General features: G+C 39.2%; 1 protein-coding gene across 1 annotated transcript; it reads right to left on the reverse strand.

The window, feature by feature from the left end:
• Positions 1 to 169: 169 nt before the first annotated feature.
• Positions 170 to 16,443, reverse strand: LOC131957459 (substance-P receptor-like). Its single transcript, XM_059322291.1, has 5 exons — positions 16,376 to 16,443; positions 6,573 to 6,673; positions 3,408 to 3,498; positions 2,346 to 2,482; positions 170 to 318 (listed from the first exon to the last, which is right to left on the reverse strand). The coding sequence occupies exons 2-5, from the start codon at positions 6,662 to 6,664 to the stop codon at positions 216 to 218; spliced, it is 423 nt and encodes a 140-aa protein (XP_059178274.1). The 5' UTR covers positions 6,665 to 6,673; positions 16,376 to 16,443; the 3' UTR covers positions 170 to 215.
• Positions 16,444 to 18,120: the final 1,677 nt, after the last annotated feature.

The following is an 18,120-nucleotide window of genomic DNA, read 5'->3' on the forward strand; positions in this document are numbered from 1 at the left end:
ATCAATGCCAACAACACGTCTTTTATTTTCTCTTGCATTTAAAGCATCTTTAAAAAAATAAACACGACGAAGAAGAATCTAGGTTTTGAGCACCGTGATGATAAATCCGTGAAGAAAACTCCACATTTTTACGCAACCCGCAACGAGATGCACCACACAGCACCGCCAGCTTACACGTATGACGTCATCTTGATGATGACGCCTTTCTTTTTATGTCATATGTTGGAGGTCTCGGTCTCGTCTGCTTGGACCTGGATCTGCTTGGCGTAGACCTTCTTGTCGTCACGATAGAAGTTGTAGCGGACAGCGGCGTGACGGCTGGAGGGGGTAGAGAGATAGATCAGTGGGTGGCATTCTACAGGCAGTGGTACAACCAGAGGCGTAGCGAGGGGGGGGGGGCGGACGGCACCGGGTGACACCATTTAGGGGGGGGTGACACCAAGGCAAAAAATAGAAAAATATATAGAGAAAAACTTGAGGGGGGTGGTGCAAATCGAAAGTTTGACGGCGGAGGGGGTGCAAATCAAAAGTTTGAGGGGGGGGGGGGGTGTGTGCAAATCAAAATTTTGAGGTGGGGGTGTGCAAATCGAAAGTTTGAGGGGGGGGGGGTGTGCAAATTTGAGAGTTTGTCCCCGGGAAGGGTCGCTAAGCCTCTGGGGGGTGACACCATTAAGTGCCGCACCGGGTGACACCCGACCTCGCTACGCCACTGGGTACAACTAGCAGACTTACAGTATAAGATTTTTTTACTGACTTGAAAACAACACAGATTGTTATTTATAAAAAGTCCATCATAGTGGCGTTTTTATTGTTTATTTACTTTTTCTATGTTTGATTAGTTTGTAGCGTAATGAAAATATTAACAAAAACGTTTTAAACAATTCCACACAATTAAATGGCCTTAAACACATTTTTTAAACTGCTGCTAAGTCTTATTTAAATAGTTGCCATTATTGATTACATAATTATTTTATTTACGAGATAAGAGATAGACAATAAAAAAAATTAAAGGGTTTCTTTGAAAATTGTAATTAGTAATTTACTTTTGACACTAGAAAGTTATTACTTAACCATTATTCATTACTTGTTGAAATAAAGATTTTAGTTTAAAAAATATTTGTAGCCTCTATTAAATAAAAAAATTATATATATCAAGAAATAACTTCCCTTTACTTTATCAAACTATTTAAATCATGAATTGCGTCCCTTTGACCATTAATTTAAAAAATTTAGTAAATTTAGAAATACAATTTACAATAGCACCATAAAATCGCTTGGATTGGTAAATTCCTTTCACCAAGACTAGAGAACCCAATACCAAAACTAATCTATGCCATCCTCTTCACAAAGTCTGGACTAGACCACCTCTGACTCCATGGCTTGAGTTGAACTTTCCTTCCCTCTACATACACACAAAACTAGGCTATGACTCACTCTAATACTAATACTAGACTAGACCACCCCCTCACACTAATACTAGACTAGACCACACCTCACACTAATACTAGACTAGACCACACCTAACACTAATACTAGACTAGACAAACCCTCACACAATACTAGACTAGACCACACCTTCCCACACTAATACTAGACTAGACCACCCCCTCACACTAATACTAGACTAGACCACCCCCTCACACTAATACTAGACTAGACCACACCTCACACTAATACTAGACTAGACCACACCTAACACTAATACTAGACTAGACAAACCCTCACACAATACTAGACTAGACCACACCTTCCCACACTAATACTAGACTAGACCACCCCCTCACACTAATACTAAACTAGACCACACCTCACACTAATACTAGACTAGACCACCCTTCAAACTAATACTAGACTAGACCACCCCTCACACTAATACTATACTAGAGCACCCTTCAAACTAATACTAGACTAGACCACCCCTCATAGTAATACTAGACTAGACCACCTCTCACTCTAATACTAGACTAGACTGCCCATCACACTAATACTAATGCTAGACTTGACCAGAACACCCCTCATACTAATACTAGACTAGACCATCCTCACACAATACTAGACTAGACCACCCCTTACACTTATGCTGAACTAGACCACCCCTCACACTTATGCTGAACTAGACCGTCCCTCACCTGTTGGTCGAGCCGTGGCCATTCATCCTCCTGCAAATGTTGCTAGACCACCCCTCACACAACACTAGACTAGACCACCCCTCACACAACACTAGACTAGACCACCCCTCACACAACACTAGACTAGACCACCCCTCACACAACACTAGACTAGACCACCCCTCACACAACACTAGACTAGACCACCCCTCACACAAGACTACACCTGTCTCTCACCTGTTGGTCGAGCCGTGGCCATTCATCCTCCTGCAAATATTGGCATCCTCTGAGAAGTACTCCGTGTAGTAGTCTCCGTGCGTGTTCCAGCACGGGCACATGGCGAACAGCTGTCTGAACTCACGCTTGAACTTCTCCTGCACGTCATCAACAGACATTTGTTACACGTCACCAACAGACATTTGTTACACGTCATCAACAGACATTTGTTACACGTCATCAAACAGACATTTGTTACACGTCATCAACAGACATTTGTTACACGTAATCAACAGACATTTGTTACACGTCATCAAACAGACATTTGTTACACGTCATCAAACAGACATTTGTTACACGTCATCAACAGACATTTGTTACACGTCATCAAACAGACATTTGTTACACGTCATCAACAGACATTAGTTACACGTCATCAACAGACGTTTGTGACACGTCATCAAACAGACATTTGTTACACGTCATCAACAGACATTTGTTACACGTCATCAACAGACGTTTGTTACACGTCATCAAACAGAGATTTGTTACACGTCATCAACAGATATTTGTTACACGTCATCAAACAGAGATTTGTTACACGTCATCAACAGACATTTGTTACATTATTTCATACGCCATAAACATATTAATTTCATAAATTTTACCTCTATTTCCTCTTTCATATTATAATTTAAATCGATTTAAAAAAATTATTCAATACATTTTATAAATGGCTTCTATCTTTTAATCTTTTGTTTCGGTATTTTTGCCATGTTTTACTATTTTTCGTTATTATTACTTTACTTGCATACACAAAAAGTTAAATCGATCACAGGCTTTAGCTTTTATTTTTATTTATTTTTTTGTTAAAATCTAATCGTATTCGTTTAAACCTTTGAAACAAACCAAAAAAAATTATAATATTGGGGTCAACATGCTACAAATTTTATTGATTTTAATAAAAAAAAATTTACTTTTCAATTTCTGAACAAAATGTAAGAAAACCACTTCTGGTCACACGATCAGTGTGTTAAATCACCAGTCACGTGACTAGCCTATCACGTGATGTGCCGTACTTACATTGAGAAGCCCATAGATAAAGGGGTTGTAACAGGAGTTGCTCATGGCCAACCAGTTGGAAGTGAACCAGATGATGTTGATGTACTTGTAGCTGAAACATACAAATGTTTAGGTAAACATTCGGTTGTTGAGGTAAACATTCCCAGGTTTAGGTAAACATTCCCAGGTTTAGGTAAACATTCCCATGTTTAGGTAAACATTCCCATGTTTAGGTAAACATTCCCAGGTTTAGGTAAACATTCCCAGGTTTAGGTAAACATTCCCAGGTTTAGGTAAACATTCCCATGTTTAGGTAAACATTCCCAGGTTTAGGTAAACATTCCCAGGTTTAGGTAAACATTCCCAGGTTTAGGTAAACATTCCCATGTTTAGGTAAACATTCCCAGGTTTAGGTAAACATTCCAAGGTTTAGGTAAACATTCCCATGTTTAGGTAAACATTCCCAGGTTTAGGTAAACATTCCAAGGTTTAGGTAAACATTCCCATGTTTAGGTAAACATTCCCAGGTTTAGGTAAACATTCCCAGGTTTAGGTAAACATTCCCAGGTTTAGGTAAACGTTCCCAGGTTTAGGTAAACATTCCCAGGTTTAGGTAAACATTCCCATGTTTAGGTAAACATTCGGTTGTTGAGGTAAACATTCCGTTTTTTAGGTAAAAATTCCCATGTTTAGGTAAAAATTCCGTTGTTTTGGTTTGGTGTCACCCCCTCCCATTCCATTTTATTAGTTTTGTAGATAAAACATTATTTTGAAACTAATGTTTATGCTTTTTCGTTTTGGTGTCACATTTTAAATGGTTTTATCCGGTGCGGACCCCCACCCCCACCCCCCGCTCCTCCCCTGCACTCGCCTTGTGATGGTACTAAGCAGCAGTATAAAACCTGGGTTCTTCAAATACCATTGAGAAAATGGCCGTTGTGTACTTTATTTCATCTAAAACAGGGGTCTCCAAACTACGGCCCGCGGGCCGGATGCGGCCCTCGAAGTCCTCTCATCCGGCCCGCGGAGATCTTTTTGTCCAAGGAAAAGTCGTTTGTTGGTGATGGCTGAAGAACTTTGCCCAGACAAATCAAAGACATGCCTGGAAGAAACTGGCCCCCGAACTGAAATTTGATAGTTAATGCGGCCCTCGGACTCAAAAGTTTGGAGACCCCTGATCTAAAATATTCTAGGAGCTGTACAGGCTATTTTATCCGTATCCTAATAATATAATTTATCAACTTTATTTACAGAAATACTTAAAGACACACTTCCGGATTAAGTGCAGTACTTTACATTCAGTGTTTCTTCCAGACTTTTTTTTCTCCGGTGGGGCACTTGAAATTTTTCGGGGATGGGGGGGGGGGGAAGAGATACCTGGAAGAAACTCTGTTTACATTTATGAGCAACGCCATAGATCATCATTCACCCATCACACGACTGAAACAACGCTGTATGTGGTATACATATATCAGCTGATCACACATCATACAACAATGTGTGACAACCCTACCAAACACAACAACCCACTTCGTCACCAACAACCTCAGAAAATGTACGCACTTTAATTTTAAATAACAATTTATTACTCTATTTAGTGTAAATTTGGTGTCATTAAAATCTCTCTCAAATATCACATTAATAAACTTAATTTAGCATATTTTTAATGTTTTGATCCAAGCTAGTCACCTCGGCATTAAAGTGCATGATTTAAAAAAAAAAATCTCTAATCGACATGTATTAATTAAAATAAAATTCCCTTCATTAGAGTCATTACTGTACTGCATGATTTCAACCAATCCCGTGAGACGTCACATGAACGATTCTCATGGCAGCCAATCAGCGACTGGCTCACAGGAAGTGCAAGCGTCTCAACGATCCTCGGGTGTGAACGATTCGGGTTCTGCTACTCCGGGCTCACACTTCCGGTGTACTCTCCACGGACCGGAGTCATCTTGAACCGGATGTCAACACGCCACGCATCGTCTCACATCCCTCAGGAGCGTGTCATAAATGGGGCAGGTGTCGGGGGTGGGGGGGGGGGGGGGGTTCATTGTTAAGGGAATCTTTTCTTGTGTTATTGTTCGATGGATGAAATTTCGATTGTTAGATCTGGGTTGTTAACATGTTACTTGTTAACGCGAAAGGGTTGGGGGAGAGAGAAAGTATATACGATACGTTATCAAACTGGCTGTATTCGACTATATAAAGAACTACAGAAAGTGTACAAACATTATTTTTGGGGACGTCTATAAGTGACTTAACTCATTCTAGGGAAACGGGGGGGGGGGGGGGGGGTGGACTTTTAGGAAATACTTCTTGTATTCTTAAGAAATAGTTTTTAGAAATAATTTAAAAAGAAAATTTTATTTACAATATCATGGTGGTGGTAAAACATAGTTTCTAATTTAATCCATAATTGTTGCATTTTAAAACACCTATTCCAATACATCATATAGTCCCCAAATCCTTAGCCAATGATAAATACGGCCGATGGGTATAACGCATCGCTCGCTATACGATTACAGAGTATGTGAATTCGGTTGATCAATAAGAACCGATACTTGTTCAAATGCAATGGACCGTATCAATAAATCACACACGTTAATGGTCAAGCTATCTCAGTAACATTTATACAACAAAGTAACAACTTTTGTTTTATGGTAACAATATAGGGCAACAACAAATGCTAAACGGGCGACAACGACAGCAACAGGGCAACGGTGAATGTTAAAATGGCAACAACAAATGCTAAAGGGCAACAACAAATGCTAAAGGACAACAACAAATACTAAAGAACAACAACAAATGCTAAAGGACAACAACAAATGCTAAAGGACAACAACAAATGCTAAAGGACAACAACAAATGCTAAAGGACAACAACTAATGCTAAAGGACTCTAACAACAAATGCTAAAGGGCAACAACAAATGCTAAAGGGCAACAACAAATGCTAAAGGGCAACAACAAATGCTAAACAACAACTAAGGCTAAAGCACAACAACGAATGTTATGGGTCAACAAAGAATATAACTGGACAACAACGAATACTTAAGGACAACAATACAGGTAAAGGGAAACATCTAATGTCTCAGGTTAGAAAACTCATTAGACGGGTTAGGTTACTAGAGGTTTTATATTTGCCTGAGCTATTTATAGCAACATATCACGTGACAGAGACTTACTCATTGACTTGAGGCGTTATGATCTCCACCAGGTTGTACATCTGTAAAGGCATCCAGCAAATGACGAACAGGCAGACGACGATAATCATCATCTTGACCACCTGCAACATACACATTTAGCCATTAGCCATTAAGTATAGCTATTAACCATAGCTATTAGGCTAAATACATAAATAGTGCATACGTGTAGCCGAAACCATAACGGTAACCGTATTTATGGTCGTAATCACAACCACAAACACAACCATAATAATAACCTTTAACATTATTCATAACTACATTACCCATAATCTTAACAATAATTATAACCTTAACCACAAACACAACCATAATAATAACCTTTTGCTCATAACTACATTACCCATTATCTTAACCATAATTATAACCGTAACCACAAACACAACCCTAATAATAACCTTTAAAATAACCTATAACCATTGATCACAACCTTTAATGTAACCACCGAATACAGCAGCCATTAAACTATGCCATCTGGCAAACAGTTTCTTTCCGACATTTTGCTCACGGAGGATGGAGGGTGGGGGGGGGGGGGGGGGGGCTTAAATTTCCAAGGGGGCAGACACTGATTGAAGTATATCGTTGGTAAATAATATACGTTCCATTTCGTTCCCGGGGGGGGGGGGGGGGTTGGAAAAACTATAGGTGCATTGACGGCTATTATTCAACAAAAGAATTATTAGCATAATAACCTTGAGCCTTAAACAGAGAATCCCTGGCAAGAAATAGGCCAAGGTGTAGACATACATAACACATTTAAATGTATTACATAAACCATCCATATTTCTTGAATACAGCTAGACAAAATAAAAATAAAAATAAAACCAAACTATCCTAATTTGCACAGTAAAACGTATTGACAATTCTAAAGTAGAACGAGACTTGCAAATCCCCCTTCATTGACGAGATTACAACGAGTGCGAGGGCATACGTAACGCATGTCCTTGCGTAAAATGTGAATATCACTCGCCTCGACAGAAAAAAAAGTTATTTCCCTCGAAGGGTCGCGTCATTAAAGCGAGTTATCTCCCCTGCTGAGTAGTGTCATTAAATTTTTGATGGGTGCCCAAGCAGTGGTTTCAAATGGCGGAGACGAAAAAAAAAATTTCAATCGAGATTAAAATATTTTTTGTTCATTCATCTCCCCCCGTCCCTGCCCCACTTCATCATCACCCCTCCCCAACATATGTATGCTCTCCTTGTCCAAGAAAACACACTTAGAATTCATAGTAAACTTGAGGTTATATTATTTCCCTTTGGCACAAGTGTAAAACATGGATTTGCTTCTTGTAAGTTGAATATTTTTAACGAAAAAAAATAAATTATTTTTCAACGTTTAAACAGAGCAAAAAAAAAAATATTTGCCATTTGCTTGCAGTGCAAAATAAAGTAGTTGCTATAAATTATTAAGATATAAAAATAGATATTTCTCTAACGTAAACACATTTGTTTTGAAGGATTTAAAGAGTCCTGGAGTTTAAGCGAGAAGGGGAGGGGGAGGGGAGGGGTGGGTTGGGGAGGGAGGTTACAAAAAAATAGTGATGAAGCGAGGGAGAGAGAGATGTACAGAAATACAGAGAAAAAGACAGTAAATGATATTAAAAAAATGAAGTAAAAATAAGCTTATGTGTCAGTGTGTGTGTGTAGAGAGAGAGAGTAGAGTTTGATGTAGGTGTATTGGATATTTGAAATGCAGTCGCCTAAGTGAAACGATTTATGTAGGGCAAGACAGAAGTTTTTGGGATGGTTCATTGAAGACCTGACATGCTACCTTTTTCAATCAGTATAGTGATCGTCAGACCCATTGTTTATCAGACCCAGCGACTCGTAACCCAGAGACCCACAGACCCAGTGACCGTCATACAGATCCAGAAACAGAGTGACCAATACACTCAGAGATCCAATGACCCATAGACAACCCAGCGACCCATAGACAACCCAGCGACCCACAGACAACCCAGTGACCCACAGACAACCCAGTGACCTACAGACAACCCAGTGACCCACAGACAACCCAGTGACCCACAGACAACCCAGTGACCTACAGACAACCCAGTGACCCACAGACAACCCAGTGACCCACAGACAACCCAGTGACCCACAGACAACCCAATGACTCACAGACAACCCAGTGAACTACAGACAACCCAGTGACCCACAGACAACCCAGCGACCCACAGACAACCCAGCGACCCACAGACAACCCAATGACTCACAGACAACGCAGTGACCCACAGACAACCCAGTGACCCACAGACAACCCAGTGACTCACAGACAACCCCAGTGACAACCAGACATCTGCTACAATAAATTGGTGGTATATTTCAGTAGAATTTGTTTTTAAAGTAACAATTATGCCTTCCATTGCCTTCCATTGCAGTTCCGTTCTGTAGCATTGTAACATATGGCATGGGATAAAGTAGCACAACGTAGTAATATTGAAATAAACGCATGTCATGTGACCCAATCATTACAAATCAGATACACCTTATAAAAGTAGTTACAAAACCTCTCAGAAATATAGGATGTTTTTCTTTAGATTATTGTTAAACGATCACCATGACAACCAGATTTCGCCATTTAATGGTCATTGAGACACAAGAGTAGTGGATGACCCCGGCTAAAGCTGGACAACCGAGACTGCCACGCCCCACTCCCCTACCCCACCTCTACCCCTTAAAATCTCATCTAGCTGTGTCCGCGCCTCGTTCAGATCTCGAGAGAAAATTTTCTTTTATTTCTCGCAGTCACCTGACGAGAATCTACGAGAGGGACTTAAGCCTCCAGAACAATAAATGCCAGTACCACGCGAGAAAAAAAAATATCCCTAGAACATGGAGCCAGCCACTTGGTCTAGTCTGATCACGTGGTGGTGTATTTACCACTCACCATCTACCACATCGTTGATTAGAATTTTTCCAGAGTTTTTTTTATCTCTAGATGTGGATATAGAAGGAGTACTGTGAGGGGGGGAGGGAGGGATAAACAACAACTACCCAGATGTGAGAGTGGGGGTGATGAATTGAGATGAAGAAATATCCAACACACGTTCAAGTTCAAAATACAATGTTGTTTATTAACATTTATAATCAACTTCCTACCTAACCTAACTAATCTATTCTTTACTGTATACTGTTCATACTATATGCTATCTACTATTACGACCGTCTCTAACCGCTACCTAACACCTTCTGCTCTCCTCGCTAGCTACCTATCAACTGCCGCTAATCTTGATACTGGCTCACGCCTCAGTGGTCAGCTGACCGTCCCACGTGACCGGTCAGCTCCTGTACGTCCATTGGTCTCCACCCAACTATCTAGAGTCTGTTTCTCTATCTACTTGACCTAAACTAGCGTCATCACAAGTACTCATATTTTCTGTACACAGGTTAATTGAATATAACAGACCAGTCCAGCCTTCATAAAAATCACACTATGCTGCAATAGGGCTGGTAAGTAGGTCACCAACCAGTTCTACGGCACAATAAAACCTGCATGAGCCATAGAACTGTTTATTGACCTACTTACCAGCCCTATAGACTTAGTCCAACACCAAGACTAAGTAGATATCAAACTTTACTTTTGTATAAAAATATGGTTTCGTGTGGATACCTTACTTTATTGTCTGGGGGGGGGGAGGGGGGCGGTTGTCAATTTTGTCCCCACCCTCTTTAGCGACGACCCACGGGTCGTGTATAGGAAAACACGGGTTATCAGTGGGGAAATGCGGGTTATTAGTGGGTAGTGGGACAACAAACAGACCCACAAAGGTTTAACTTATTATTAAAATACAAGTGGGACTTTGTAGTACAAGTTATAGGGTTCCTGTGTTTTGTTACGTCATTGAGAGGTCTGGAATTTTGTGAAAAAAATTATGTGACGTCATTTACCGTGGGCTGTTTCATGACATCAAAACCTTTGGTTACTTTTAGTGATACGAGTGGTCGTGTTCAAGGTGGTATGTGTTGCCCGATTGGGCTTTAGAGAATCACAACAAAAGACCGCCCACTCCATTTGTTACTCACAAAAATCACAACAAAAGGCCGCCCTCTCCATTTGTCACTCACAAAATCTACAAGCTCCCATCATCAAACAGATGGTCCACCACTCCATCTAGTCAGCCAACAAGCAAAACATCAGTACCAAGCAGACTTTCCAACAGAGAAACTACTTGGCTGTAAAAATCGACAAATAAGCTTTTATTTTACGACGAAAAGGTTTTCATATTTACTCGCCGATAAAAAAAAAATTGTTTGAAGTTTCAAGGCTGGCGAAAAATCAATTTCCCCAACAGTAAGACAATGTAAACTGGGTTCATTCAAAACTTGAAAATCTGTTTTAAAAAAATACAAGTGTTTCTATGTATAGTCTAGACAACAGGAGCAGATAATAGGAGTTGAAGCTACTTCTTGACCTAACGTTTACATGCAAGAGAAATAAAAAATGTTTCGGAAAATCCATGTTAAATTCTGTGTTGTGAAAGCGCTAATCTGGTGAAGTGTAGTGATACCACTAATCAGGTGAAGTTCTGTGTTGTGAAAGCGCTAATCTTTTGAAGTGTAGTGATACCACTAATCTGGTGAAGTTCTGTGTTGTGAAAGCGCTAATCTGGTGAAGTTTTGTGGTTTTGTGGAGGGCAGAATTTCTTTCAGACTTTTTTCTCCTTGGGGGTGGGGGTGGGGGGTGGGCACTTGATACTTAATGGAGGTGGAGCGGACTAAACTTTCTGGAGGTTAGGGCGGACTCTGATAAAAGTTTTTATTTGCTATATAAATTTTATTTCATTAGGGGGGAAGGGGTGGGGGTGAGGGGCAGAGGTGTAGCGACCCTTCCCGGCGCCCGGGGACAAACTTTCGATATGCACCCCCCCCCCTCGAGCTGTTGATTTGCACCCCCCCCCCCTCAAACTTTCGATTTGCACTCCCCCCTCGAACTTTCGATTTGCACCCCCCTCGAACATTTCATTTGCACCCCCCTGAAACTTTCAATTTGTTTTTCCAACCAATTTTGGCGCCCCCCCCCCTAAGGTCGGCGCCCGGGGACATATGCCCCCCCCCCGCCCCCACCTCGCTACGCCTCTGGTTAGCCCTCTTTAGAATAATACATTAAAGACCTTAGGTCGGGGAGGTTATAGTCGAAAAAGCGGAGGTCAAACAGTCACAACATACAATTTATCCGAAGGCTCAAGAGAACGTAGACGACCTTTCAGGTCAAAGTTCGACTTCTAAAGGCCACAGAAGCTGCCATTGCCCTCGCTAAGATATTAATTTGAGGAGACGTGTTAAACAAGGTAAAACATGAGCATGTTTTGAAATTTAAAACATTTAATCGTTTATTGAATGCATTCTGATAAAAAAATATATGACAATATTAAAGTTTTAAAACGATAATTCAAGGACGAATTTTTATGTGTTGATGACGCGTTTCACTAGCTACTTAAAAAATACAATTTAAAATTTTCATATTTTTGGTTAATAATAGAAAAGTGAAGCAGATGACCGCTTGGACATCCCAAGTATAGCATGTTTGGCTTGGACATCCTAGGCATAGGATGATTTACCTGAACATCCCAAGCATAGCATGCTTGACCTGAACATCCCAAGCACAGCATGCTTGGCTTGGATATCCTAAGCATAGCATGCTTGTTGTTTTTTACCGCTTGGACCACACACCAGAGCCAAGTAAACAGGTCCTACACCCACTGTACGCTGGTGGCAATTTAAATGGTCAAATATACAGTACAGACGTTTCATGAACTGCCCACAGACTGGGCTTCACTACCTGTCCAGATAATACTGGGAATTAGATCTGCCCACATAAGACTGGGCATCAGGAACTGCCCACGTTAGACTGGGTATCACGAACTGTCATCTGAAGACTGGGCATCAGTAAGTCTCATACAAAATTGTGCATCATGCCAAGAAATTACATAAACATGACACAGCTCCATAATTCTTTCAACTAACCTGTATAAAAATTGTAGTTTAAAAATATAAAAGTTTTAGTAATTTGACAGAATCAGGGACTAGTATGTTTTAAAAAAAAATATATTGAAATAATATTTCAGCCTAGATACATAATAACCAACTAGCAAATATGGAAGCCTAAAATTTGTATAATATGGAAAACTAAAATTTGTATCTCAAGTATCGGTCAAGTGAATATTATCCAAATATATTTCGGAAATTAGAATTCCTTTCTGAATAAACATTGAGAACTGCAATTTTAACCCTGAATTTTCGCCCAAATATTATTCTGCAATTCTTTTACTATATACATATGGGGTGGGGAGCATGCATTTCTGCTGAGAAAAACGTCGAGTGCAAATTTCTTTAGCGGTCAGACAAAGAAGTTAAAATTACAAACAAACCCCATGAGTTAAAATTCTAACCCAGCGCCAAAAGTTAAAATTCTAGCCAAAGCCAGAAGTTAAAATTCTAGCCAAAGCCAGAAGTTAAAATTCTAGCCAAAGCCAGAAGTTAAAATTCTAGCCAAAGCCAGAAGTTAAAATTCTAGCCTAAGCCAGAAGTTAAAATTCTAGCCAAAGCCAGAAGTTAAAATTCTAGCCTAAGCCAGAAGTTAAAATTCTAGCCAAAGCCAGAAGTTAAAATTCTAGCCAAAGCCAGAAGTTAAAATTCTAGCCAAAGCCAGAAGTTAAAATTCTAGCCAAAGCCAGAAGTTAAAATTCTAGCCAGCGCCAAAAGTTAAAATTCTAGCCAAAGCCAGAAGTTAAAATTCTAGCCAAAGCCCATGAGTCCAGAAGTTTCCACAAAGCTTTAATCAATAACGCGTTAGTTCTGTTAAGGATTATGGATTAAAATATTTCCTTATCCAACCTTCCCCGGGGCCTAGATCTCTCCGCGAGAATTTGTTTACCATATCTTCTTTCTTCTACGTCCGCGAAGAATTCTCATTCTGTCTCTTCCTAGTTTTATTTGTCTCTCGTTTCTACCATAAAAAAGGTCTTGTTCATATTTCCGTTCCAAAGAAAGTTTGGCTTTTTTATATACCCGTTTGAATCTTTATCCGGCTTTTGTTTTTGGAATACACGTTTGAATGTTTGTCCGGCTTTTGTTTTTGGAATACACGTTTGAATGTTTGTCCGGCTTTTGTTTTTGGAATACACGTTTGAATGTTTGTCCGGCTTTTGTTTTTGGAATACACGTTTGAATATTTGTCTGGCTTTTGTTTTTGGAATACACGTTTGAATGTTTGTCCGGCTTTTGTTTTTGGAATACACGTTTGAATATTTGTCTGGCTTTTGTTTTTGGAATACACGTTTGAATGTTTGTCCGTCTGTGTTTTGTTTTTGGTATTCCTGTTTGAATATTTGTCCGTCTTTTGATATACCCATTTGAATATTTGTCCGTCTTTTTGTTATTTGTCCGTTTATAGCTTTTGTTGCGTCTTTTGTTTATGAAATACCCGTTTCAACATTTGTCCAAATTTACTTTTTGATGGTGACCAGAAAGATGCGCAACGGAAAAAAGCGCAAACAGAAAAAAGCGCAAACAGAAAAAAGCGCAAACAGAAAAAAGCGCAAACAGAAAAAAGCGCAAACAGAAAAAAGCGCAAACAGAAAAAAGCGCAGTTTTTTTTCCGTTGCGCATCTTTCTGGGAACCCTTTTTTATATACCCGTTTGGATATTTGTCCGTCTATCTGTCCGTACGTTTGTCTCACAATTCTCCATCAAATAAACTCTTTGTTTTTAGTCCGCTGATGCTATGGCTAACGAGCAGGACTTAAGACGGGGTAATGTACCTGTCGGTGATAAACCCCCCTCTCGCGAGATTAATGAGGGAATGATGTCATTAAGGACCATTTAAACAAGGGAGACAAGTTCCGATGCGAGCCGAAGATAACTGATGGCGTCGTTAGCTAATGTTGGGTAGTGGGGTTGTCGGTCCTGGCGGTGAAGGGGGGAGGGGTGAGGCTGGATGAAAGAGGAAATAAGACAACAGTTTTTTGTGAGTGTATTCTAGGACTTCGCTTACAGGGGATTTGTAGACCCAAGGGCAAGAAGTAGCGTCATGACATCGTCAAGTATTGGCAAGCTAGAGAAAGGGATATTAGGAGTGAGCAGTTAAAAGCGGTTCAGATGAAACAATGTTAGAATATAGGTAGCGAAAACTGTTATAAAAATAGCAGGTTGGAATAAAAAGGTCGAAAAAAATAAATTGAAAAATCAATTTATGGTCGCAGTCTACGGTGTTACCCTAACCTCTCAGTCCCCAGTAATTTACCTTAACATTTCAACTCCCCAATAATTTATCCTAGTCTTACAATCCCCAATAATTTATCCTAGTCTTACGATCCCCAATAATTTATCCTAGTCTTACAATCCCCAATAATTTATCCTAGTCTTACAATACCCCATAATTTATCCTAGCCTTACAATCCCCCGAATAATTTATCATAATCTTACAATCCCCAATAATTTATCCTAGTCTTACAATCCCCAATAATTTATTCTAGTCTTAAAATCCCCAACAACTTATCCTAGTCTTACAATCCCCCATGATTTATCCTAGTCTTAAAATCCCCAACAATTTATCCTAGTCTTACAATCCCCAAATATTTATCCTAGCCTTACAAATCCCAAATAATTGGTCGCTTGGTGCCAAGAGCTCTTCATTAGACCAGTGACCTAGTTGGTGAGTACGCTGGCCTTGAGCAAAGATTTCATTGGGGTAAAACTGGGGTGAGCAGCTTTTGTCCTACAGCGTTATTATCCGGGTCCTATGTTAGGGAAATGTTTCATAGGGTCCTAAGGTAAGGACATAATTGATAAGGTCACACGGACAGGGTAGAACAATATGGGTTAATACAACTAGGACAAAGTTAAGTGTGGATTGGGGAGTCGGGAGGGGGGGGGGATGAAGGCGTGATCGATATAAATTTCTTTGGACTACTTCAGTTTAGCTTATAATTATAACGAAATTATCGCTGATGTTATTTGCTGTTTGCAACATTTTCTACTTTATAAAGTTCATCATCGTCTTTTCCCTTGTGTGCCCAAGGAACATAGGCTTCTTTCACTTTTGTTGGTCTAATTTATAAAGTTAAACCAATACAAGAGGAGGCTTACCTCCCATGTAAAGCCTATGTGAAAAAAAACTGAGGTTGGCTACACAAGTAGTTTGACAGAATGATGCTCAGAGACTACTGGCTTATTTAAAGAGACCGATTTAACAATGAAACTACGGTTGGACGGTACTTTGTTACTATATTCACATCCTGGTGATATCTTGGGCAGATGAAGTAGAGTTCATCTGTTTCGCCAATCCGCGCAGACAACCAATCAGTTATGCAATAGATATCCCTACCAACACGCAGCACTATGCCAAGCCATCTTCGTTTCCACTATGTTAGGTACCCATTAGAGCTGGGTGCACTCAAAGACGTCCTACACACTCTTACACGTGTATCGTACTCGGGACCTGAATAGTAATCGAAAGATTGTATTTGCTACCACTTGATTACATGGCCCATTCATGGTGTACATAGCAAGCGATAAAAAACAATTAAAAAGTACATAGCAAAGGATAAAAAAAAATCAAGAAGTACATAGCAATGTTGTTAAAAAACAATTCAAGAAGTACATAATACGCGATAAAAAAACAATTCAAGAAGCTCACAGCAAGCGATAAAGAACAATTCAAGAAGTACATAAAAACGATAAAAAAAACAATTCAAGAAGTAGATAACAGGCGATAAAAAATTGTTTATATTATTTTGTGGAACAATGAGATGGGCCATCTCGAAAATAAAGAAATAAAGTACATCAGATACAACTCGGAAACCTAAGCCGGGGTGTAAAAATAGAACAGCTTTAGCCTCGACAGCAAAAGTAGTTGTGATGTATGGGACACATCTCGATGTCCGATGTTTTCGCACATAAGCGGGATGATCTATTTCCGGTCAGGACGCGTAGCGCCGGATCTCCAACACAGGCTTTTTGTCGTCTGCCTCGCGCGGACAACCAATCAATTATGCAATAGATATCCCTACCAATACGCAGATATTTTTGGTCGCCCCGGCAGGCGATGGTTCTCAGGCAAACGTGGCCGCACATGCGCAAGCTGAAAACAATAAAGTGAGGATTGTCGCCCTTGTATGAAGGAAGATTTATAGGTTTGCTTACCTCGCTATCATGTCGGACACGGCCTTGAAGGACGTAGAGAGTTTTGAAACTGTATATATATATATATATATATATATATATATATATATATATATATATATATATATATATATATATATGCGCGCGTGTGTGTGTGTGTGTAGACCTCAAACGTCATTTGGGCAAATGTCTTCTGCGAGTTTGTAGCAGACCCATATATATATATATATATATATTAATATATATATATATATATATATATATATATATATATATATATATATATATATATATAATGTTTATATACAGTGTGTGTGTATGTTTATATATGTATATATATATATATAAGTATATTTATATATGTTTATATATATGTATTATACGTGTGGGTGTTTGTACTATGCATATTATATATATATATATATATATATATATATATATATATATATATATATATATATATATATATATATATCACAATGCTAGTTATTCTGCCCATCGATAGCCTTCCTGTTTTCAATTCGCTACTTATTTTTAATTGGAGCTTTAGATTGTCGTGAGCAGATGGTGTAACCATGAAGTGATGACTTTTTATGGCGATATAAATGGTACGTCTAGTGTACAGGAAGGCAATCACACTAGTTAAAATACTCTCTCTACCACCCATTTCCATTCTTCTCATAAAAAAATTATAATAGAAACATTCAACTTGTGTAAAAAAAAAAGTTCAGGGGTAATCGTGTGAGGGAGATTTAAATTTCAGAGAGTTAACTCCCCTATTATCGTAGCAGCTGCGTGTATTGTGAAACAACTAACAAATTGTGATTGTTACAATGGTTATCTCTCTCTCTTGTATGAATGTGATGTGGTAACAACTACCAAAAATCTTATTGTCCAAGTGGTTCTCTACCTTACATATTTTCCTAAATATTTTTTATTCTCTCTAAAATACGTTGCAAGAAATTAATTTTTTTGTTTGACCAAACATATTTTTTTGAAGATGATATTTTATACCCAAACCTATTAGAAATGTCTACTGCCTTCACATGTTTTAGATTTATACTCAAAATCCAGGTCTAATTTCAGACAAAATTAGAAGTTAGATAGAATTTGTGAAGTGATATTAGACAGCTTGATCTTCGTGTCTTGTCACTCTTGTAATGGGTGTGGATGATGGGTAATAGTGTTGGAAGGGGTCCAAAGATTGAGTCAAACTCTATTGACAGTTTTGCCCCCCCCCCCCAGACGCCCCGTAAACCTCCCCACCTCCCCACCTCCCAGCATCGACACAAAATGTGAGAACCCTCTCCTAACATGACGTCGTACCTCTAATTGCCGTTTTTGTTCTGTCTTAATTATTAATTGAGCTGGGTCAGAAATTAATTACATTGAATAATTTTTACAC

This window comes from Physella acuta, unplaced genomic scaffold (assembly GCF_028476545.2).
Source record: "Physella acuta isolate Inbredline_101_S28 unplaced genomic scaffold, ASM2847654v3 ptg001246l, whole genome shotgun sequence".
In the NCBI taxonomy this organism is placed as follows: domain Eukaryota; kingdom Metazoa; phylum Mollusca; class Gastropoda; family Physidae; genus Physella; species Physella acuta.